Source organism: Pleurodeles waltl, chromosome 6, assembly GCF_031143425.1.
Source record: "Pleurodeles waltl isolate 20211129_DDA chromosome 6, aPleWal1.hap1.20221129, whole genome shotgun sequence".
Taxonomy (NCBI): Eukaryota; Metazoa; Chordata; class Amphibia; order Caudata; family Salamandridae; genus Pleurodeles; species Pleurodeles waltl.
In genome coordinates, this window is record NC_090445.1 from 844,873,867 (window position 1) to 844,898,001 (window position 24,135).

The 24,135-nt window shown below is 43.9% G+C and overlaps 1 protein-coding gene across 2 annotated transcripts in view; it reads right to left on the bottom strand.

The window, feature by feature from the left end:
* FBXW4 (F-box and WD repeat domain containing 4) overlaps positions 1 to 24,135 on the bottom strand; it is a 559,762-nt gene that overhangs the window by 406,949 nt on the left and 128,678 nt on the right. For both annotated transcript variants that reach the window (XM_069239564.1, XM_069239565.1), the window contains exon 5: positions 7,978 to 8,072. In XM_069239564.1, the coding sequence (XP_069095665.1) occupies positions 7,978 to 8,072 (95 nt within the window). The remainder of the gene's footprint in view (positions 1 to 7,977; positions 8,073 to 24,135) is intronic.

The following is a 24,135-nucleotide window of genomic DNA, read 5'->3' on the forward strand; positions in this document are numbered from 1 at the left end:
CTACTACCGGATGGACTTTCCTAATATCAGGTCAACTGAAAGAAAATGTAACCAATCAATGTGGCAAAACATCCACATCACTGATATAACACAGCTATTTATTCAAGATAAGGCAGCTGATCCGATAGTGAAAAGTATATACAAATATCCAAATTTGGGGTGTGACAATGCGCATTAAGCCTGCACAGAAAAACCCCTCAAAAGAATAGAATCATGAAGGTTAAATCAAGCACTGGCAAACCACATAAGTCTAGCCTTTGGGACCTATTGGTTTTCCCAATTGCTTTTGGCGTTGTCGTACAGCTAGGATACTGTGCATTACTGTCAAAATACATTAAAAAACAAAACAAAGATGTAATGGCAGTTGCCTCATTGCACTGATGCACATTTGTTACAATTCATGCTCGCTCCAATGGTATGGCGTGGGTGCCATTTACTTTCATTTTTTTAATAACCAACCCAAGATGGGAGAAGCAACTTGGATCGGTAAAAACATTTTTTTAGCGTACAAGTACTACTTAAAAAAAAAAAGGGCCAAGGATGTTAGAGGAGTGGGTAATGGAGGAGCTAGTGAGGGGGAGCATAGGGAAAAGCAGCACATGGAGGGGGGGAATAAGCATAAGCGGGACAGAACACTATAGAAGCACACAAGCAACAATGAATTGCGACGCAGGGAAGAGAAGCACACAAGGGAGGCTGGTGGAAAACACCTGCCCTTGTGGAGTGCTTAAGCAAAATTAAAAAAAGTGGTTCTTTAAAAGTTATCAGTCAATATACACAAGTTAAGAGGCTATGCCCCAGGTGAGGGACAAAATAAAATGGACAATGCTATACACTGAATATGAAGCAAGTAAATTAGGGTGACAATTATGCCAATAGATGGCAAGCAATGGGTGGACTTTAAGATCTTGTTAAGATGACAATAGGTCTTTTGAAACCAGATAACTTGAGCTGTCCAGCAGGTTCGACCTAAAAATGAGAGAAGTTTGACCAATGCTTAGGATAATATGTGGTGACAGTTATTTAGGAGAATAAACACCTTCGTGAGGCAATATAAAAATACTTGGCTAAGCTTGCCAACCTTCATAAAGCCAAAGGGAATGCTAGAGTTAACTTCACAAACTGATCAGTAGCTCACAGAGCTGACAAAAGCATACATATATATGATGGCAAAACAAACATTTAAACAGGAAAAACAGGACATATAACTCAGATGTCAAACATGTTTTCTGTCTGGTGCTATACACAAATTCTTCTCATCTATGAACCTAAATGTACCAAAATACAAAATGAACTATATTATCAGCCGTTCATCAGTGCAATTGAGAGCAAGACATAAGACTAGGTGAGCAAATAGGTAAGGGCTGATGGGGAAACTGTACCAATAATTAGTAACTTGGAAGCATTATTGGTACGGTTTTCCCATCAGCCCTTACTTATTAACCCATCAACAGATTAAAGTGGTTTGGCAAACCAGTAGAGCTGCTATACTTTGGCAGTTCTCATGTCCCGTCATCCCAGCTCCATTTGGCATTTGGGCTGGGGGCTGGGGGTGTTGGGTGCCAAATTTGCATAGGTAGCCCCCCCTGCTGCTTTGCTGGTGCAAATTTCTGAACTGGTGGCCTGTCTGCCACTAGACTGCAGGTCACAGTAACAATCGCCCTGACCTATTCAGGCCAGGGTAACTATCACTAGATTTTCCTGCCAGGAGAGCAGCGGAAATCAATCAACCATATGTACCCAGGGACCGGAGCCAAGCCAGGAAGCAAGATAGCCGCTTGTTATAGGGCTCTGCCTGCCGAAGTTATAATCTTTCATCTATCTGCCTATAGCAGGCTCCCATATAGTCCACAACATCCCCTCTGTCTTGGTAGGGGACCAGTGAAGCCACTGGTGTGCCTTTTAAGGGCCACTGGCACCAGGAGGACTACATCATGAGGGCCCAGAACCCGACTTGCTTCCAGGCCCTGTTAGGCCTGTGGACTTTGGAATCTGCGGCGACTCGCAGGAGGTGTCTAAGATTGAGGGACCCCTGCCGCCCGCAAGTGAGGAGCGACATCAATATAGGGGCTTCCCCCACCATGGCTGGCATTTAGCTGCGGAGTCATCCCAAACATGATAGCCAGGGACATGGCCACTGGGCCTAGCATTACCACCGGGCCTTGCAATCCCCAAGACTGCTGAGGCAGCTTGCCGCCTTACACGCCACGCTATGGTCAGTGCGGGCTGGTCCTCGCTGGTCCCCCTTCCCTCACTCTGTGCAGGCCCAAGTGAAACTCGCAGGGCACCTTAGAGATTCTTCCACCACGGAGGGTGCACAGCGCTGGCCCAGTTCTGTTCCTGGAGGCCGATGGGAGGCCACACTGGACTCTGCCAGCCTCACTGGACTATGCTAGCCTCCCTGTACTAAGGCTGACCTTGCAAGCCCCGCTTCTGCTTTTCTGTGCTGGGCCATCTGTGGCACCTGGAGTCTGCTCTGTTCTGGCTGGTGTCTTGCCCTGCCTAGGCTGTGAACCGGACAACTACAGTTGTGGGCACACCTCCACTCCCCACATCTTCCCCATCCGTTGCCCTCCGTGCCTGCTCACGCCTCCCAGGGGGTGGGGGATAAGAGGGATACACTCTCACCGTAGCGAGGCAGGCCTCATGAGGGTCTGACCTGCCTAGGTCCCACCCTGCACTGGGTGCTTTGAGAGACACACCACACTGTCTGTGGGAGAGTTCTCTACAACAACATCAGCGCATTATCAGGTGACGGTTAACAGAGACTGCGGCTACACACATTCCGCTTGTCCTGGGCTGTGCCCCTGGGACTCTGGGCCCACTCATGCCCCCTGAGTGAGGCGGGGATCCAGGGAATGGTGGGGCCAGAGGCGGGTCGCCAGCTGGCTGTCGTCACATTTGTGCATATTCCTCACCCTCTCACACACTGTTCTGCTCACCTGAGGCAGACTCGTGGCTGATATCTCCATCTTGAAGTCTGCCTACACTACTGTACAGGACCTGCCCCTCCCTCTACCATCACCATGGGCAAGCATGGCGTGCACCAGAAGAAGCTCAGCTTTGAGAACAAGGGTTATACTTGTCAAACTGAACAGGAACCTACATCTGAGCACTCCTGCACCTGCCCGAAGGCGTCACACAACTAGACGACGACCTTCAGTGCCTTCTGGTCAAGATGAAGACCAGTCTCAAATCAATCGACACTAAGCTGAATGCTCGCACCGCTTGTCTGGACCATATGAAACAAAGTCGACAAACATGAGACCAGACTAGATCAATTAGAAAATGCAGATGATGCCCAGGCAGATTCCAGGGAACATCTCTTGCTCATGGACAAGATCCTCAACCTCATCAAAACAAAAAACTAAGATTTGGAGACGAGGTCCAGATGCAACAATCTCATGCTCATAGGAATTGCAGTATCTACTGCCATCCACGAAATGGGGGACTTTGTTGACTCCCTACTCAGCGAAATATGTGGTGACACTCTTTCGCTCATTTTTTATAGTTGAGAGAGCACATATTTGGCTGGGTCCAAGACACCACCCCAGCACACCTGCCCATCGGATAGTCACACGATTGTTGAATTATTGTGACAGGGACCCAATAATGCGACTTCCACGCAAGCGCTGGACAATCAACCACCAAGGGAATGCCCTGTTTTACCCTGATTTTATCCAATTCAGGCAGGCAGCCAGATGTGAATTCCAACCAGGTAAAACCTCCTCCAAAAAGTAGACATACCCTATGCCTCATGTACCCTGTCAAGCTGGACATCCGGCACAAGGGGAACCCACACTTTTTTCACTGACACCAAATCTACTCTGAAATTTGTCAAACACACCAGTGCAAACAAATCATCTGGCGGAATCGCCATGGGGCCATGCCAGGAGGCCTCCTGGCAATGGGGAGGAACCCTCTTAGCGACAATGACTTATTAACAGCCCCCCTCTGGTGCTTATGTGGGGCTGCCTGTGTGGCCCTTTAGGGACTGCTGGGCTGACCGAGATTCCCAGCCCACAATCATCATGCCCAAGACTGTCACTGGGCACCACATCGGATTGCGGCTACATCCACCATGCTTCGCACTTGCCTTGACGCACCTGCTGACTGAGTGTGGGGTGCTTGGCGCCCATTTGGCCAACCTGCCGGTCTTTTGCTATGTCATCTGCATGGTTCTGCTCTGCCTCCAGTGATGATTCCCAACCTTACTCTAGTTCTCTTCATGAATTGTTGGGGCAGGAGTGGGTATGTGGGCCTCAACCTCATTCTCGGGTTGGAGTGGGGGATAGGTGGGTTTGGATTGGTTGCCACTGTTGCTGTTTGATGCTGCTTTTTTCCCCCATGGCCACTAGCTTCATGCTTACCCTGCTGCAAGTGCCATATGCCACTACACTCAGCTGCACTCCCCCTACGTCCTCTATCCTTGCTGCCATGACCACTATTAACTGCCTTACATGGAACATCAGCTGGCTTAATGACCACAGGAAAGCATGCTTAGTCCATGCATACCTCAATAGACACAGCCTGGACATCTGTTTCCTTCAAGAGCTACAATTGACACACCCCTGTGCATCCAGACTCCACGTGCATAGGTGTAGGGAGTACTACACTTCCCTTTATTCCAACTATGCCTGGGGGGTTGCTATACTACTCCATATGGAACTACAGTGGCAACTAAACCACTCATTATGCGACAAGGCAGGTTGCTATGTTCTGCTCACAGGCTCTCTTTATAGGCAGCCGGTCATGGTCATACTGCCTGCAGTCTCAGTCTTAATTCCGACGACCCTGAATTTATCTCAGAGGTCTAGAGACTAATAAATAGCCTAGGCCCCTGGAGCTAACTTATGGAGTGGCGACTTTAATGTCACATTAAATGATCAATTAGACAGACTGGGGGTATTTAGACATATACACCAGGGTGCAGTGCTGACACTTAACATTATTATTCAAGACAACTACCTACAAGACATTTGGTGGCACATACTTACCACTCAACAGGAGGACACCTGTGTCACAGCTTTACAGAATGTGTGGTTTATAATACACTACTGGCTGATATCTCAAGACATTCAAACCTGGGTGACTAAGGTTACGCACCTAACCCACACCCTTTCCAGTCATGCCCCGGTCCTGCTAAAACAACTGGTCCCCCAACTCTCCTCCTCGCACCTTCACTTGGCGACTCCCTCCTTATATTCTCAGAGGCTTTCAAGGTGGTTATCTGTGGCACTTGTATTGCCAAACAACCTGAAGTCCTGAAGCGAGGGAAACTGGCTCACCTGGAGAAGGACACCCCTGAAGTGGGCTCCATCAATCATGAAGGCTTTGGACACCATAGACCCTTTCACAGTGCCCCAAAATGGAACAGATCAATACTAGCATCTGTCTTCACCCATTTCACCCATGCAGCCAAGGTAAGAGAAGGCAACAGTGTAAAGGGTTTTCTGAACAAAATCATAACTGCCTTATTTCTCTCATATCCTTCTTGTAATTTCTCAAAGACCTTACCACACGCAATCTTACTCCGCTTACTACACAGATCATCCGCTTCTGCAGTTTTTCAGGCATACACGTCAATTGGTCCAAACAGATCCTATTCCCTCTCACAGACGGCACCCAGACTTTGCCGCAGGATTACCCATTCCAGTGAGCCTTCAAACAGGTCCTTTACCTGGAGATTTGGCTCAGTCGCAACCCGATGAGCTCTGGGCGGCCAACTACTACTGAGCCATCTTGAAGTTGGAGGACAGAACCCCATTCTGGTCCTGGCTCCCACTGTCAGTATCCGGTCGTATACAGATTGCAAAAATGGTCAACTTACTAAACTTCTTATATATTTTCCTACACATGCCCCTTCCTCTCACTGCTCACTTTTTTCACCATCTATGTCCCAATCTTGTGACGTTGACCTGGGCTGGTAAACAGCCCATAATGAAATGGGAAATCCTCACTCTCCCACCCTCAAACGTTCCAACGCAATGTCACCATAGAGGCCGATCATGGAGAAACTTGGCCCCTAACAACTGCTCTCCACTAGCCTTATAAGGCTCCACTGGGAGAGGTAGACACGATGGAGTGCCTTCGTTGGGCGTGGGATTTGCTTCGGAGGTGGGCTGGGTTCTAATACCTCTAGGCACCTTCCATTCCAATTGGACGCAATCCCCAGCGGCCTCAATTGTTGGATGGTGGAGTCAGAGTGAGCTCAGGGTCTTTTTCGATCTATACCCGGAAGACCATTTCTTGCCACCCTTTGACGTGTCCTCGACCTCGTGTCCTACCGGGCTCAAGACACTACTTTAGCATCAACTTAGGGCGACCTGTCACTCACTACATTACACTTTTCCGGCTCCTCCTCCGGTGCTCCAGACTCTTGAACACAGACTTATTGTCCCCTCACAACGCAAGCTCATTACCAGTCTATACAACATCATGCAATTCTCCTCACCAGTAGGGATACCAAAGGCTCGTGCAGCCAGGAATATGGATGTCGACACCACCCAAATTACAGACACCCAATGATCTTATTGTTGTGGCCAGATAAAACTCATCTCCCCAGACTACTGATTGATTCTGATACATTTCAAGTATTTACACCGCCTTTGCCATACACTGTACTAACTCTTTAAAATGGGTCTTGTAGATGCAACCCACTGCCTGTGGTATAGCTCACCACAAGCCACATTTCTACATCTCGCTTGGGAGTGTCCTGCGGTGGCGCGATTCTGGCAAGGGGCATTCTCCACCATACACACAATAATCGGGCAAGCTTTACCTCGCACCCCTCTGGTGGGTTTGTTGTGTTATACTGAAGATATGCCAGCCTCAGACTGTTGACTAACTACCATGCTTCTCCTTCTGGCCAAATGCAGAGTGGCCATCCACCGGGGCCGGCAACCTATGCCCCACCATTGATGCCTGGCTACAAGATGTCACATATTGCCAGGAACAATTATCCACATTTTGGAAAAAAGATGCCTGCCCGCTCTTGCCCCAGGGAAATTTGGGAGCCCTTCCTATCCTTCTTGCTCCAGAGGGACCCCTCAGGTTCCATTCTAGATAGTAATGACCACGGGAGTGACCCTACGCCCGCCTGGCCCAATCCACCCAGGACGCAGCCTGTGAGGTGGGGGGGTGGCACCAAATATTCAACTCATGCTTATAAACATGGGCACCCATCCTTTCACCATCGCTGTCCAGAACAGGGAATGTTACATTCTATTATTGCCTAGGGGCTGCACATACTAACTGGTTTATCCACTCCAGGAGTCTTGCAGCTGATTTACCATTGTCAATATGTCGGATGCTGTTGTGTAACTATGTATCCCTTTCTTCTTCTCGTCTGCCCTCTTCCCCTCCACCCCCTATCCCGTTACCGATGGCTGCTTTGTTTTTCCCTATACCGTTGCATTTCAAAAGCCAATAAAAATAATAATAATTAAAAAAACATATCTATCTCAGTCTCATTTGGTGATTGTTTCAAGTAATATGCCAAAGGTGTTTGGTGGTTGCAGCCCAGTTCTTGTGAGGTACACCTTTTTGCTATTAGTGTATACGTACGCAAAAATTACCATCACCGATTTGGAAAAAATTATTTAGAATGCTCAGTTGACAGAATACTGCTGAAGGAGAGCTACATAAATACATCGCTGACCATGTAATGACATCCCTCAATCTCTGAATCCTAAAAGCACATTAAGAAAGGACATTAGCCAGTGCTGGCGAGTCCTAATTCCTTTCGCCTGTAATGTAAAAAAAAAAAAAAAAAAAAAAAAAAAAATAGAAAAACACAAATTCGACCTACATGAAAGTCTATTTATTTCTATATTTTTTTTTTATTTATATCACACGTAACCAAATAAATTTATTATGAAAGAGAAATTATAAACTGCAACCTAATGAAGATTTTCAAACTCTTTGTGTATGATACAAAATGAATATATGGGTTACACATGAATGTGCAATCCTTACCTTATCAGTGGACTGATGGCAATTGACCACACTCTATCATCTGTCTGAATCGTATGCAAACACTGTCCTAATCTGCCTGAGGACAGAGACCACACCTAAGTATAAAGGATGAAAAAGGAAAGAGCCTCAAAATGTGGTTTGAGAGAACAGACAAGTAAAGTAACATTTACGTATGTTCTATTATATCGTAAAAAGGAAATAAGGCAGAAAATACCTATTCTGTAATACAAAGACAACACTGTGTGACGGTCCACCACATTTAGGCACTGCTTCTATGGGGTGGATGTGCCCACCACCCTGACATCACGTTAAGATCCACCTTGTGAGAAAAAACTGTTGAGCCAATTTCACCATGCCTGTATGATATGGTGGAATTGTGGTCACCATAGGTGGTTCCTAGAAATGTATTGCCATAGTGAGGGGATATTTTCAGTATTACGTTAACAAGTGGCCCTACGATATTGAAGTTTGCTTCCAAAACATCTAGAACTCATGCAGTTCTGCGCAAGACTACCATGCAAACCACAGAGATTCTGCATGCAAGTGGAAGAGAAAAATGGAAGAGAAGCAGACAAGAAAGGTGCTGTACCAACAAACAAATATTGGGGTATCGGTCATCATCAGTTAGACCTCTTTTCATAAGGCAAGCACATTTAAAAGAGGATGCGGCAACAAACCTGGTGCACTAAAATCACAGCATGGATTTATTCTCACCACGAATATAAACAAGTCTGTGGAAAAACAAAGATGAGATCCCCTGGCTATGGCTATCCAGAATTCCTGTATTGCTTCAAATTCTGTACTGCATCAAACACACTCTGCTTTAGAAGCTCACCAGTCTTCTTAGCTGCACTTGGCTCCTGCAAGTACTACTGAGTGCCTCAATGTGTCATCTTGTCCAGATAGAGTTAGAACTGACAGTCTTGGGTTGGTCTTTCCCCAATTTTTTGCCAGCCTCCTCCACTTTTTTAAATAATTTTTTTAAATCTCGTTTTTGCTGGTATTAGGACTCTGTACACTTTACCACTGCTGCCCAGTGCTAAGTTGCTTGTGTTCCCTCCACTAAACATGGTCATATTGGCTTATCCCCAATCGGCATATTTATTTTACTTGTAAGACTCAAGTAAAGTAATACACTGTGTGCCCAGAGCCTATAAATCAAATGCTACTAGTGGGCCTGCAGCACCGATTGTGCCACTCACTTAAGTAGACCTTTACCCATGTCCCAGGGCTGCCATTGCGGAGCATGTGTGCGTGCAGTTTTACACTGCCATGTCAACCTGGCAAAATAACCATTTTGCCAGGGCCATACCATCCCTTTTTATACACACAATTCACCCCCAAGTTAGGCCCTTGACAATCCAGAGGGCAGGGTGCAGTGTATTTAGAGGGCAGGACATACACATGTATGTTTTGCATGTCCTGGTAGTGAAAAACTCCAAAAGTCATTTTTCACTACTGAAAGGCTTATCTCTCCCACAGGATAATACTGGGACTACCTTATTACATTATATAAGAGTAATTCCCAATTTTGGAGAGACAGACCTTTCAAGTTTGGTGTCTTTGTAATCACAATTTAAAATCAAAACTTATGTTCATGTTTGATTTTAAATTACAATTCTGAAAATGCCACTTTTAGATAGTTGACAAATTATTACTTTAGCCAGTTGGTGCCTGCTGCCCGTCTCTCATCACGTCTGGGGTGGGTAACAGCTGGGCTTTGTGTAGTTCTCCTAGACAGCCACACACAATAGGAGCTTAGGTGTGATTTCATGGGCCATCCTGGAAGAATTGGAGGAGATGGTGGGGGGGCAGCTAGACTCAGCCTCACTTACACCTGAATAGGCTGTGTCCCGTCCGCACACAAAGGGCTGCAGGCCCCCCTGTAGTGAGTCTGGAGCCAGAACAGGAAGGGAAGGACCTCTGTGCACTTCAAAGACCTCTCTTTGAAGTCTTCCCCACTTCAAAGGCCCAACTGGGTATAAGTACTGGACATCAGACACCATCACTTCAATACACTTCTGGGCCTGTGAATACTCTGCCAGAAGAAGAACTGTCTGGCTGCTGAAGGACTAACACACTGCTGAAATGCTGCTTTGCTGGGCTTCTACCTTCCTGTGCTGCCCTGCTGCCTGCCATTACCCTGCCTGGGTGAAAAGGACTGGCCCTGCATCACGTGAACCCAGAATGACTCCAAGGGCTAGCTGGCTGGTCTCCTGATCTTAAGTCTCAGGGATATAAAAGATTTTCAACCACCCTGATTTGGCACCTGGACTCTGCAGGGTAGACTCGCAGACGGCAAAGTGGTACCACCCAAGTCCTGGACCTTTGGAAGGGAGCACCAGTTGTTTTCTCAGTGGAACCAACGCACCCTCTGCTGAGTGCCGTATCTTTGAGCAGAACCAACTGTCAGGAAAACTATTGCCAGTGTTGTTAAGTTCTTCCCTCAGCAAAGACTATTCCCCTTTTCCTTGTACCCACGTTGGTTGCAATGGCTTCCTCACTCCAGGTGGTTCTTGTGGAGGCAGTTCTTAGAACTAGCTTATTCAGGTTTAACTGCCACTCAAGATGGTGGCTGTAAATCTTTGTGCGGTCAGCGCTCTAGGGTTTCTACCTTTAGACTCGTGCTGAAGCTTCCCTCGCGCTGTTTCTCCCTGGGAGCTGTGCACTTCAACTGTCATCCTGAGGAGAATGAACAGCGTTCCTGAGGTGCTTCGTTTCACAGAGAATTCTTCCAGTTTTGAGTAATTAATTATTTTTCTTGTTACGGTGTACACACCAGCTACATTTTCCCTTCTGGAGAAGCTGAATTTATTCCTTATTCCAACTACTAGCTACCGGCTTTCTGAGGAGAATTAGTTTTGGCTTAACAGAACTTCAAGCAACTGCAGTAAGGAATCTTTTTGTATGATTTCCAGACTTGCCAATATAGATATGTACATATATATTCAAATGCTCTTCGCCTTGCAGAATTGCCAGTCTTAGAGGCAAACCTCAGTGCTCAGACTAATTCCTAGAGACTGTGATTGAGAAAACTGAACCTTGATAAGGAGCTTTCATTTCCTCTCAGATACATTAGTAGATTGTATATTTGTGAGCCTTTGAACTGTTCTCCAGAGAAACTTGGATACCTCTGACACCTGGAAAAAAGATAATATTAAGTTAACATTGTTCTCTTAGAGAGAGGCTAGTCTCTCAAAGATCCAGGTTAGAAGAACAATAGAATTGGGTGAATGTGAATGGCTGAACAGTTGAATAAGCAGTAGGAATGTACTTATCTATGCTCTTATCACCCGCCTGCTAGCCCTTCCTTTAAAGAAATCCCAATAAGAAGAAAGGTGCAGGTTACAGAAGAACAGACTGAATATCCTATCTTCAAGCGGGAAACACAGACTGGAACTGGATCTGGATCTGGAGACGGTCTCTTTTTTTCTATTCCAATTCCCCTTTCCCACTAGCGGATGCAGGGTTCAGATAATCAGTTAAGGTCTGAGCACGCATCTGTTGGAGGGAGTTCGGTAAAAGGCATCTGCTCCTGTGGATGTTTGATTTAATGGGTAATCTGACACCAACGCATTTCGTCGGGCGAGCAACACATCGTCGAGCAGATCTGACGCACTGCCGCTGTTGCGTGGATTAGACCCATTGCTACAGACTCACATAGCTGACGCACCCTGCATCTTGGGTTTGACGCATCGTCTTTAGAACCGCTACTGCGTCACGCTTTTTCCTGCACAAGCTCCTCGCATCTCACATCGATGGCACCCTCGAGTACCATACTGAAACGCTGCATTGCAGCTTCACCACTCATCGAAGCCAAAGCATCGCCTCAACTGCGTAACTCATCCTCAACACCAGCCTTTGCATCGCAAGCCCCATCAACATGATCCTGAATGTTGATGCAAGACGACAATGATCCACAGCTTCGCCACATATCGAAGCCCGATGCATCGACTTGGCTGCGCGATGCATCAGCTGGCCTAACTAAGTCCATGTAACTGGCCCACGCTCTATCATGGTCGACGTGAAAAACTGACTTTGTCCTAGTCCGGCGCAACCAGATATCCCCCAGTGGCACTTTTTGGTGCCATTTTTACATAACACTTTGAAATTCTATATCTCGAGATCTACTTATTGGATTTTTGTCCTTTTGGTCTTGTTTTATTTATTATCTTCAGATCTACATTTCTAACTTGATGTGGAATCTTTTAAGTGGTGTTTTCACAGTCTTACTGTTTGAAGTGCTGCACAAATACTTTACACATTGTTAAACCTGACTGCTATGTTCCAACCTACCAGAGGGTGAGCACTGGTTAATTTAGGGTTTGATTTTGCCTTACACTGACTAGGACTGTAGTTGCTGATTGACCAGGGCTTACACCCCAATCAACCAACAACCCAATGGGCAGTCTCCATTCCGGTAACAGGGCCTTATTAACAATGGCTTTAATGATTATCTAATTTCATGTGTTTGGAGAGATGGCCGCCTCAAGTGCCTACCAGCGCTGACCACTAAATTGTGCCTATTCACCCATCAAGACATTCTCCGAGTCGGTCTTCCCACTTGTGTGGCTACTCCACTGGAATCCAGGATGACAGGCATCATTCCATGATTCAAACAAGCATTAGCATAGATACTATGTATTGCCTGTGGGGCTACTGGCTTCGTCAGTGTTGCAGCCATGTTGGACAACAGTGCAATTTCTGTGCAGCACGGCTAAAAGTAATAAAAAAGCACTATGGCGTGGTCAGCACTGGCTGAGTCATTTTTTTATTGCTTCCCCCTATGAGTCAAAATGGAAGGAGGAGCAGGAGGCAAAATGGAGGGAGTGGGATGTAAAACAAGGACATGAGTGGGGGAAGCAACGAAGCAGGCAGTGCTGGCCGCCTCATAGTGTTTTCTTTTTATTGCTTCCCTGAGGTAACATGGAGGGAGAGCGAGAACATGGGGTGGGGGGAAGACACAGAAGGAGGGCAGCAAGGACGCGGGTGGGGAGCACAGTGACAACAGAGGGTGTACGGGGCGGACTGGGAGAAAGAAGGCGAGAAACACAGAGGGGAGAGAACACGAGAGAGACAGCTGAAAACACACACTCGAGTGCCTAGAAAAAAAAAAGTAGCACCTGAAAAAATGCACAAATAATGTGTCAATGCATGAGGTAAGGAACACATTAAAGTAAACAAACTAAAAGTAATGTATGCAATGCTTGAATTTAATCTCAGCCACTGGTAATCACTGGGGCTGCTTCACAGTACACCAATATTTTGTGCAACATGCCTCCTCAGTTTGGACCTAGCCATATGCGAATCAGTCTTGACAGCGCTGCAATTGGAACATCCACAAATCTGTCATTTTATTGATATTCACAACCATTTTAAAAGTAGTTTCCAACCCTGAGAATAGTCTAAGAGCTACAAGAATAGAAGAAAAACCTATATTTAGGGTGGGAAGGGGAAAAGGGAAGAACCTCAAAAAGTGATGATGGTGTAGAGCAGTGGTTCCCAACCTTCTGACTTCTGTGGACCCCCACTTTATCATTACTGGAACCCGGGGACCCCCACTGAATCATTATTGGAATCCGGGGACCCCCTCACTGAGTCATTACTGAAAGCAGGGTACCTAATCTGTTAACATTATTTAAATTTTCTAAGCAGTTGCGGACCCCCTGAGGAGGCTTCACAGACCCCCAGGGGTCGCTGGACCCCTGGTGCAGAGGAAGTGGTCTCATCACAAGGAGAAACAAAAGAAAAGCTTACACAGTGAACCACACTCTAGGGTTTTATTTCCACATATGAAAAAGTAGGCCTGTACATTTCTGGTGTGTATGAATGGGTAAATAGGAGAGTACTCTTAGAAAGCTTTAACAGATGCAGGCTCTCGGAAATTCTTTGCAAATTCCATGTAAGTCAGAAATGTGCTAAGAACATAGGTGCAAGGCCACGTAAGTAAATTTCCAACTATAAACCTAGGGATCTTGTGAATTTGGCACAGAATGTCTGCCTTTTTCTGACTATTTACCTACAATCCTCTCTTCTCACGCCTACTTGTCTAATGAACATTTAAGTGCCAATGGTTATTCCATTTGCAAGTAGTGCAGTTCAGCTGCAGGTTGTCATCGCTATTTTCCATTGCTTATATCACGTCGTTCAATGTCGGTCTGCATGGACTGCACATAACTTGCATTCAGAACTCAGTTGTTTCTTCAATCACTGTATGTTTGCCACTGACTCCGTAAAGTGCTCTGCTGCGTGTCAGCTGGTTTGTGTTATACGAGTACAAAATACATAAAAATAGAAAAATATATGGATGTGACTAAAGCCACCCTCAGTCATAGTTAATATACCACTTGGATATCATTAGTGCAGTTACACCAAACTTAAGAAAAAGCTGTTTAAATATATTAAATAACAGGATTGTGGGATACCACGTGATTGGCGATGGCCACTCAATTTAGGTCTCGACAATCTATTGCTAAAAAATAACTAAGGTGAGGTCGCAGATTAACATAAATACCGTGCCTCACACTTGTTTAATTCTTCTTACGAGGAGAAGGTGTTTTAGATTATCAAAATCTCCAGGTTATTCTAAGGCCAGGAGTTCAAATTCTGGATATCAAGGAGTTAACTTTTTAGGGTTGAGTGCACAAGCGCTCCGTCCCTGTTATAACCTCTCTTTGGGCTTTTAACAATGTCCATGTCATGCCTGTCACTTTCATTGGTTCATGGGCTTGCCTTTTAAAATCCATTTGATTTTATTGGTGAAAGGCATGCATACGTCATGCCTTTTTCGGTGTTTAGCCCTCCTCGAGCGCACCGGCCAACTACTGAAAACATACGAGGCCTGGTTTCTGCACTACTTTATCTTTTTATTTTCCATGCGATCGTGCTGTGTTTTACATAGCGTGATCACATACGTTTTTTACCTTTCAATTTATGTGGCAAGAAAAGTCCGGTTAGGAGTTTACCTTGCTAATAGCTCTAACTCGAGCAAATACAAGACCCGTTGCATTGCAAATGCTTGTTACATCTGTTGGGTCTGAAACCCAGTGGTCAAACACCCAGGATGCACGGGACTCTAAAACCGCAGAAGTCTGGATTGTAGGAACTTTTTAAACAATTCAGAGTCAAGTGAATGTTATATATGGACCACACACCTGTGGAATCAAGTAATGTTTATTCGGCAACACAGTGCCTCGTACCTACTTGAGTTCATCTGTAAAGCATCCTAAGCGAAGACTTAATACAATTGTTGAAAAGTGGCGGAGAGTTTTCATAGGTTTCTCTTTTAATATAGCTGGAAAGAGGTAACCTTCACAATAAACTCAGCTTCTTCTATTTGTCTCTAGCGTTTTGGATTAAAATAGCCAGCAATGAGAATAACTCCTTCTCATTAGACTTTATAACAAGGGATTACGTATTCCAGAGACGGATGAGTCAGATTGAATTATTAGATGTGAACGTTTTTTCTCCAATTACGTCGTTTGCCATGTTTTTGACTTTGTATACCCTTATTTGACCTCAAAAGCTTTTCAATGTAGGTTTCATGCCGTGTGTGTGTGTGTGTGTGTGTGTGTGTGTGTTTGTGTGTGAGAATGTGCAGGTCGGCGTAACTTTCTATTTACTCAACTACATTAGTTGCCTATAAGGAGAGGTATGGTCATGTGTACCTGGAAGTAGTCGTCTGTCTTGGCCTCACATTATGGTGAAACTGGATCCTTCTTGATTACTTGCACTGTATTGCCAACCAAAACGAACTTGCTTGAGTTGTCCTTAACGATCCACTGGGCAATTTCTTGCATTCCGTTTCCACCTGTTCAAACTCTAGAACAGGTGCACTTATTTAAATGCATGTTGTGCTTAATTAAAAGCACAACGAGGAAATATGGCCGTATTATCTCTATGCATGTGTAATAGTGTTCAAACGTGAGCAATCCCCAAAGTCCCTTCCTTTTATGCATTTATAAAGGAAATAAAATAAAAACATTTATCGCTCAGAAATGTTTCAACATGGTGATGCAAGCAGGACATTGGAAAAGTAGTGAATTCAAATTAAGAACTGGAGTTTGGCTGCTTTAAGCCAATATATCGCCAAAAGGTTCAGTAATATGAAGGAAATATCTGGCTCCTTTAAGCCAGGAATGTAAACTAGTACCGTCTACTGGCTAAAATCTAATCAATACTTAGGCAGCAAGAGAACCAACTGCAGTTTCTAGATTTGAAAGTCTCGTGAACAGCTGACTTAAGTATCAGAAGGATCACATTATAAAATGATCAAATACAGCCATTATTGCCACAGCTAATAATGAAAGACAAACGAGTTCACTGGAATTTGTAAACTGCCAGTAGACTTTGTTAGTTATTTCACCTAAATTAAATTGTTCATTAAGTGTTCAGAGTTCACTGTATGGTTGAGCAAATTAATCTACAGCTGTTAACATCAGCAGATGCCTTACGTGTTAAGACTGATCAAATCAGATTCTTGTGAAAGGCAAAATGAAACGCATCAGTAATTACGTATTCCTGAGGCAGCCAACAAATGTCATCCCACCATCTCACCCTTCAAATAATTAACGTGCATCAGAAAGGACAAGCAAACAATTCCTTGTCCCCAGAGTTGAACCCCCTATTCAAGCCAACCATCAATTAATCAGTCAGATTTTTAACACAGATTAGCCACTATACATTAATCCATGGAGGGGCACAGGACACACTGAAAAGGTATCGAGGTGTCCAGTATAGAACAGCGGTTTACAACAGTACAGGAAAGTGGAATGTATTCATTCTTTTTTACCCCTGGTTTGTAGAGGTCCTCGTAATGCTTATGTTTACTCAAGTACGTTTATCTTATGGGGTGAGTTCAAGCTCCTTAACCGGTGCCCACCTGTACGGCGAGCATGGGCTTGCCGAGGAAGAAAACATACAGGGAAGGGGGTAAGCACAAGTCCACACTTTGTGTACATTTTATTTGAATCGGTTGTTGATTCATTTACCGTTTGGGAGTAAGTTTGACACCGTATAGACTATTATTTGTTTGTAAGCACTGAATTAGATGGACTTCACGTAGCAAGTGGTGTTGGTGTTTAGAAGAAGGATTTTAAAATGTGAGATAGGGTTTAAAGTTTGTAGTTTAATCCACTTGAAGGGCTGCTAACAGTTAAAAGGGTACCGGGGCCACCTGTATCCAAGGAAACAGGGGAACCCCTCAGTAGTTTCGCACCCTTTTAAAACAACCCACAGACTAAGTACTGGGGAGGGTTCACAGTCACTTGGCCAGGGCTGTTCCTTCCCTCTCACTGAAGGAGGCCTCAAGTTACAGTCACATGAATCCTAGGGGTAGAAAGCCTTAGTCCACGCGATACAAGACTATTGGAGCTAGTGATTCCAATGGTTAGGGTTTCTACTGGTCCCAGGGCTAAGGGCTCCCACTGGACCTGGCCACATGACCAGTAGGGTTGTGCCTGCTATTTAAAGGGAAATTTTAGGTATCCTGCTAAAGGGTGACAGGTTAAAGGTGCTGCCCATTTCGGCCTAGTAGGTGTAAATAAAAATACTGTTTTCCAGTCACAGAACCACTAAATGCCTTTAATACCAGCCTATAGCAAGTCACTCTAGATTTCTCCTCATCCCAATTTGAAACAAACATGTATTCATACTCACACCATTCCTATCACCATATCATTCGTCTTACTCCTCTATCCACCACCACACACCCATACTCACTTTTCTTCACAACTAACTAATGTCTATAGGTCACAGCACCTACTTACTCAACACTTACAACTTACTACTACAGTACTACCATCTTGCCGCCTAATTCTAACCTACAGTACTACCACCACCTATCCTTCATCACCTCATCTCTCATTCCTTCTCCCCCACCCCCACAGCATGTCAAACCTGTCTCCAAAATATCAATCTCCCCCCACAACCTTAACTATCCTGGCTACTGCTACACACAACTTCCTTTTTCATTCTGCCAATTTCTCCCACTACTTACCATACACATCTCCTAAAACAAACCTGCATTCCAACCATATCTCACTTCTCTTTTAGCTTTCCATCCTGAAACACATCACACTCTCCTAAATACTCTGCACAAAAAAAACAGTAGCTCACCTTCTTCCTCATTTGATACCTTAATCATTCAGAACACAACAGTTCACAAACCAGCCTATCCACACTTCCCCTAGTCTTGTTCCTAAGCACTTAAGCGCCTCCACCACCTCTTGCGCACACCCCATTCACTCAACGGGTGCAAAGGAAAACAAACCTGAACATGAACAGAAATTTTACATCACCCATACTACAACACAACAGTTCTCACCTAAAATTCACACTTAAACAATTTGGTTAGAAATTGGGTCTTTAGTTGGCAGGGGTATGCTTCCTGTCCAAGTAGGGACCACAATCCTAGTCAGGGTAAGTCAAATACACAATCTAAATTAACCTGTGCTCACCTTCTGGTAGCTTGGCACAAAGCAGGCAGGCTTAACTTACAAGGCAATGTGTAAATCTTTTGTGCAACACAGCTATAGTAATCACAATGAAACACCACAAAAAGGACTCCACACAGGCTTTTAAAAAAAGAGAGATTATTCATCTGAATAGATCAAGACCAAAACAACAAAAATCTAATGAGTATTCACTTTTAAAAGATATCACAATGAGCACATTTTGTATGAGGCTCGTTTTTGAGTCTTTAGGGTATTGCGTGAAAGTACAGGTGTGCTTCTGCGAGGAACACAGTATAGACTGATCGGGCCATTCGGGAGCGGCCCAGGTAAAGAGTACAATGTCACTCTGCGGTCGTTCTTGGTTCTTGAGTTGCACAGCAGTGATCAGCAGGCAGCAGGTCAGCTCAGCAAGGCCGGGTAGCAGTTCCTTGAGCCCTCAGGCACAGCAAAGTGGAAATCTTCCAGCACAGCAGTCTTTACTGTAGCAGAGTTTCCTTGAGTCCAGAAGTGTACTGATTTTAGTGGGTCAGAGACCCAGTACTTATACTAAAAAGTGCCTTTGATGTGAGGGATGACATCAAAAGGCTTTGGTGAAGTGCACTGGTCCCGCTTTCAGGTCAGCCCCAGCTCCAGACTATCAGTGGGGGTACTCAGCCTCTTTGTGAGGGCTCTGGCCAAGGGGCAACTACCCTTTAAGATGTAAGTTGGAGCCCTTCCCAAACTCCTCCTCTGGAAGGCGCATCAGTATGCAGATAAATGCAGATGCAGTTGAGTATCCTGTTTTGTGGGTGTCTGAAGGAAATGTACAAGTGTAGGCGTCACCTAGCCCAGCCCAGACGGGTATTCGCTGTAGAGACACAGAACAGTGAGGACAGAGAAATGCCCACTTTCTAAAAGTGGCATTTCTGAAATAGTAATAATAAGTCAGACTTTACTAGTAAAGGGGACTTATTGTTACCATTCCAATGATACTAAACATAATGCAGCTACTCCTTTCTGAACAGGAATTGCAGCTTAAAGGTATGTTAAGACATTTCCAGTGCTAGCTTATGGAAGGGACAGACTCCATGGTGATGAAAAACGACCTTGGGAGTTTTTCATTACCAAGACATGAAAGACTTAAAAGTACACATCCTGCCATTTACTTACATGGCACCCTGTCCTATGGGCTACCTAGTGCCTACCTTAGGGGTGATGTATATGCAAGAAAATGGGAGTTTAAGGCTTGGCAAAAGGTTCTGAATGCCAAGTCGGTGGCAGTGAGACTGCACATACAGGCTCTGCAGTAGCAGGCCTGAGACATGTTTACAGGGCTACCTAAGTGGGTGGCACAATTAGTCCTGTAGACACACTAGGACATGCATGTAAGATACCACTTTACAAGGAACCTATATGTAAATTTAGTCTGACAATTGTGGATACACAAATGTTACCATGTTTTAGGGGAGAAGCACATGCACTTCAGCACAAGTTAGCAGAGGTAAAGTGCTCAAAGTCCCGAGGTCAACAAAAAGTTACAACAAAACAGGAGGTAAAGGCAAAAAGTCTGGGGTAAGAACACCCCAAGGATGCCAGGTTCAACAAATCTTACACAAACATACATTTCACAAACACACTTTGAGTCAAAGAGTCAAACCAAGCTTTATTCGATTTTGCATATAAAAATAATAAAAGCATACACATTAATGAATTAAAATAATTTAAAATACAGATTCATGATAACATCATCTATTCTCTACAGATCTCAATAGAAATTGTATAGCAATCACCCATCAAAAACATGCCTACTGGACCTGTGCAGTATTTCTCTGTTTTATCACACCCATAAGTATTTAGACATCATATTACATATAAAAACAGATGGCAAAGATTGTAAAAACGGATATGCTGGGCGACACTGTGCAAAGTTCAAAGACCTCAACAATCGTAAAATCAAGTGCTTCCTTGTGCATGGTACTATTTACAAAACAAAACAACACAATATGGAAAGTGCTTTGAGTCAACACGTTAGCATAGGGACACAGCTTTCACCTGAGACCAATCATTAATGTTGAGGAAACTCGTCAGACAATGAAATATCTCCAATCTAAAACGTGTTAAAACACCCCTATGTTGAGCATTGATCACCTGTTTCAAATAAGGTTGCACATCATCTGTTACCAACATCATTCAGTTTCTGAGCACAGTTGGTTTTAACAGCTCCGCAGACAATCGTACTTCCTAGTAGGGTCGAAGAATATATTTTTTAATTTTTTTCTTGCGAATGCTCCACAGTTTCCAGTCAATCAAAGGACTCAGGGTGCCCCAGATTACCCATAACATTTTAAATATATTTTATCCATGGAATATGTCGCACTGAAGTAGATTTGCAGCAATTCCTTATTAGCTCACTATTAAAGCCTGTGTGCTCAGAAGTCCAGATCTTATGCCACAATAATTCTGGTTGTATCTTAACAGTATCAAATATAAAAGACAAGCCTAACTCTGCGTGACAAACATATATTGAACTGCTAGTCAGTAGAGAAAGAATATAGAAATGCATTTTGTACCAATTAGAGGGCGTGGCTATTTATATGCTCCCACAAACCCACCCCATAAAGTGCTGTGGTCAGCCACTTTCCCTTATAGTCAGCAGTCTCACATGAGTTTTCTTCCCAAGTTTCTGTGCCAAATTGCACAGATGTCCATTTATTGTGCGTCTCAGAGTCTGGACCAGTGAGGCACCTGCAATAAATAGATTGATGAATGTCTGCCTGTCTCTGGTCTGCAGTTTCGAGATTCCATGGCTGAGGAAAATTAGGGACACTGCTAGAGCCCTCTCCAGACCAGATTTTTTGAAGACCCCACTACTTTATCCTCCCTCAGCAAAAGGGCAATGAGGGATATATATATAGCACACTGCTTGGAGCTGCGAGGTGGGAAAAAGCTAGGATATTGCCATCTGTTCTTTCTTACCTATTGTTGGCCCCAATTTATGGTTCCCAGCCTTTTCTGCTACTTAATCCATAGCACTAGCAGCACTTTATCCTCCTGAAGTTTAGATTACAACTATTCCATAGGTTAGTTTCCTTTCCACATTGTAGCAATTGGGAGTGTAATCTCCATCTGTGGCCCTGCAATCAGGCTTCATCACAAAGCACTTTACATATAATGTTCATCTGTAGTATTTATTCCAAAGCCAGATCTTGCACCCTTCATTAAACATTCTGTAAGACAATGCACACAGGCATTTTTTCTTCTTCAACATCTTGCACCCAATGAAATAATAGCGACAGTTTATATTTACCTCAAACTTGTGATCAAGATCAGGAAGACCCTTGAGCATGACTGAGTGATTTGTTTGGATCTATTTTTTCATTTAGTAGGATCACATAGCAGACCTATTTATTTGAGGTTTTTGTTCTTCTCTCTTTGCACTTGTTCTCCGTTTAATGTGTTTATCTGTGTATGGTTGGGGGAGCAAAGCTATATTTTCATATATCAATCTTTTTTTAAATTATGAGGATTGCTGAAATCATAAGCTGCTAAAGCACCGTGTCTCTTTTAATCACAATACTTCTAACAATTTTTTTTTTTTACATCATTTGTATTGCAATGTATTATATTGCACTTTTAAGGCCTAGTTTTAACTAGACCGAATAAAGTTCTTTGACTCGCTTAGTCATAGTCACATTTTTTTCATGTATGGTATAAGACACACATTGAGAGGACGGTTTTTGAGAAAGCAAGTAAACTGTTGAACGAAGGATTGAAGGTTGCCACATGGGAGGTGCTATATGTTGTAGCATCTTTCGTGTTCAGTGGCTGCCTATGGTGTTAAAACTTTGTCCTTTCATAGGTAACTGTAATTGATAAGATTATTTCCATACAATCGGCTTTGTGCTAAACTCTTTTTAATATGAGGCACTGTGTTATTATGAGTATCTGGGGAGCTGGTTCTTTGGATTAGACAGGTAAGATGTGGGGGAGTGGATCATCAGTTTGAAATTTGACTGTGTTGATCTGGGTTTCCCCTGATCTCAGAAAAATAGCATTTGTATGGAGACTGAGCTTATATGGTAGACAGCAGTATCTGTCTGCGGCCAGGGAGGATTGCATTTGTGAATGAGATAATATAGATTCTCTGATGGATCCCATTGGGAATAACTAACTCTTAACTATTCTGTGAACTACCTGTGATTCTCATTGGCTCTAATCTTTGTAGGTGAGGAATTCAATAATTTGGCAGCTTAAAATAAGAAAGTAGTGGCAGCAGTGTTTTCCCCTGTGCACTGAAATAATTGGATATGGTGCCAGCTTGGAAGATACGTTTTTTGGCTGGAGGTATTTGGCAATTTTTGATTTAAGGATGTTTAGTCCATTGCTATGAATCACTGAGTCATGAGTAATAGCTTAAAAGAGGATCTTGTTCCGATGTAGCCAGTTGAGAGCCTATAGTAGAGGCAAAATGTGAGCTGGCATCTTTGCATTTAGTAGTAGTCTTGCTGCTGAATTTTGAACGCCCTGTAGCCTTTTTATGGTTAAGAGTAGAATGCCGTGGTATAGCATAATTCAGGTTTGAGAGTATGATGTTGCTTGTTTCTTTTCAAGAAAACTAAAATGTCGGAAAATGGTCAACATTTTCATGGAAAAATAAATTTGATTCAAATGGCGTTTTCACTTGAGCCTTTACACAAAAAAGTCGAATCAAAGACAATTTTACAAATCTGCAATTCAGCTACTTTGTGGAGGTACCACAATCTCTTCAGATCGATTTTTAACGTATATGCTCCTCGTGTGACAGACAAGAAACAAACATTGCCGCTTCAGGAATTGGATTTTAATGGTATAAGCAGATCAGAAACCAACATTCCTGTCATATTACTGCAGGTCTTTCAATAAAGGGAGCCTAGCAGAGGCGGCAGAAGCCTCAAGGCCAGAAATACAAGTTAATTTAATCAGTGATCAAGCATTCAAACAAATAGTAATGATTCACTCTTCAGCTAGGTTGTTTCCATCATTGCTCCAGAGGATAGGAAACCACCATAAGTTCTGCTCTGGAGTTGGAACTGTCAAAACAAATACTCATGTGAAAACAAAGAGAAAGGACAGCGAGTGCCCAATAATGCAATGTCTATTCCAGTGGGAAATTCAGTGATTGTAAGGAATCAACATCAATGAAGGAAGCTAAACCTGCCTTTTAAAACCAATTTGTTTGTAGTGACTGATATTAATGGCTCAAAGTCCACTACTACTCATGGGAATGAGTCGGTAACCCAAAAACCTTGGTTTTTAAAAAGGTGCAATAACAAACCTTACACAGTGGGGGGGAGATGTTGAAGGCAAAGTATGAAACAATCATAACCCAAGAAAGTCTACTACTGCTTCCATTTGCAGTCCCAAATCTCCACATGAAAGACCCAAAAGGCAACCTCGGAGATGAGTAAGACATTCCACTGAAGACCAAGCCCTAACTTCGAAGGGTTGAGTCCAGTACCACCTCAGGCAGGCTACAGGTAAAAATACTTCTCAAAATGGATGACTTAAGTATCAACCTAGACCACTGTCTAGGTCAGAAGCCAGGTAGGTGCCACGGTCCTGTTCACATAGTTTGAAAACTGCTTGAGACAGCTCCCAATTTTGAGTGAATTGAAAGTTACTAAAGTCTATGGCTAAATAAATGTTGGCAACTGATTAAGCAGCCATGCTCCCTTTCGGCTTCTCT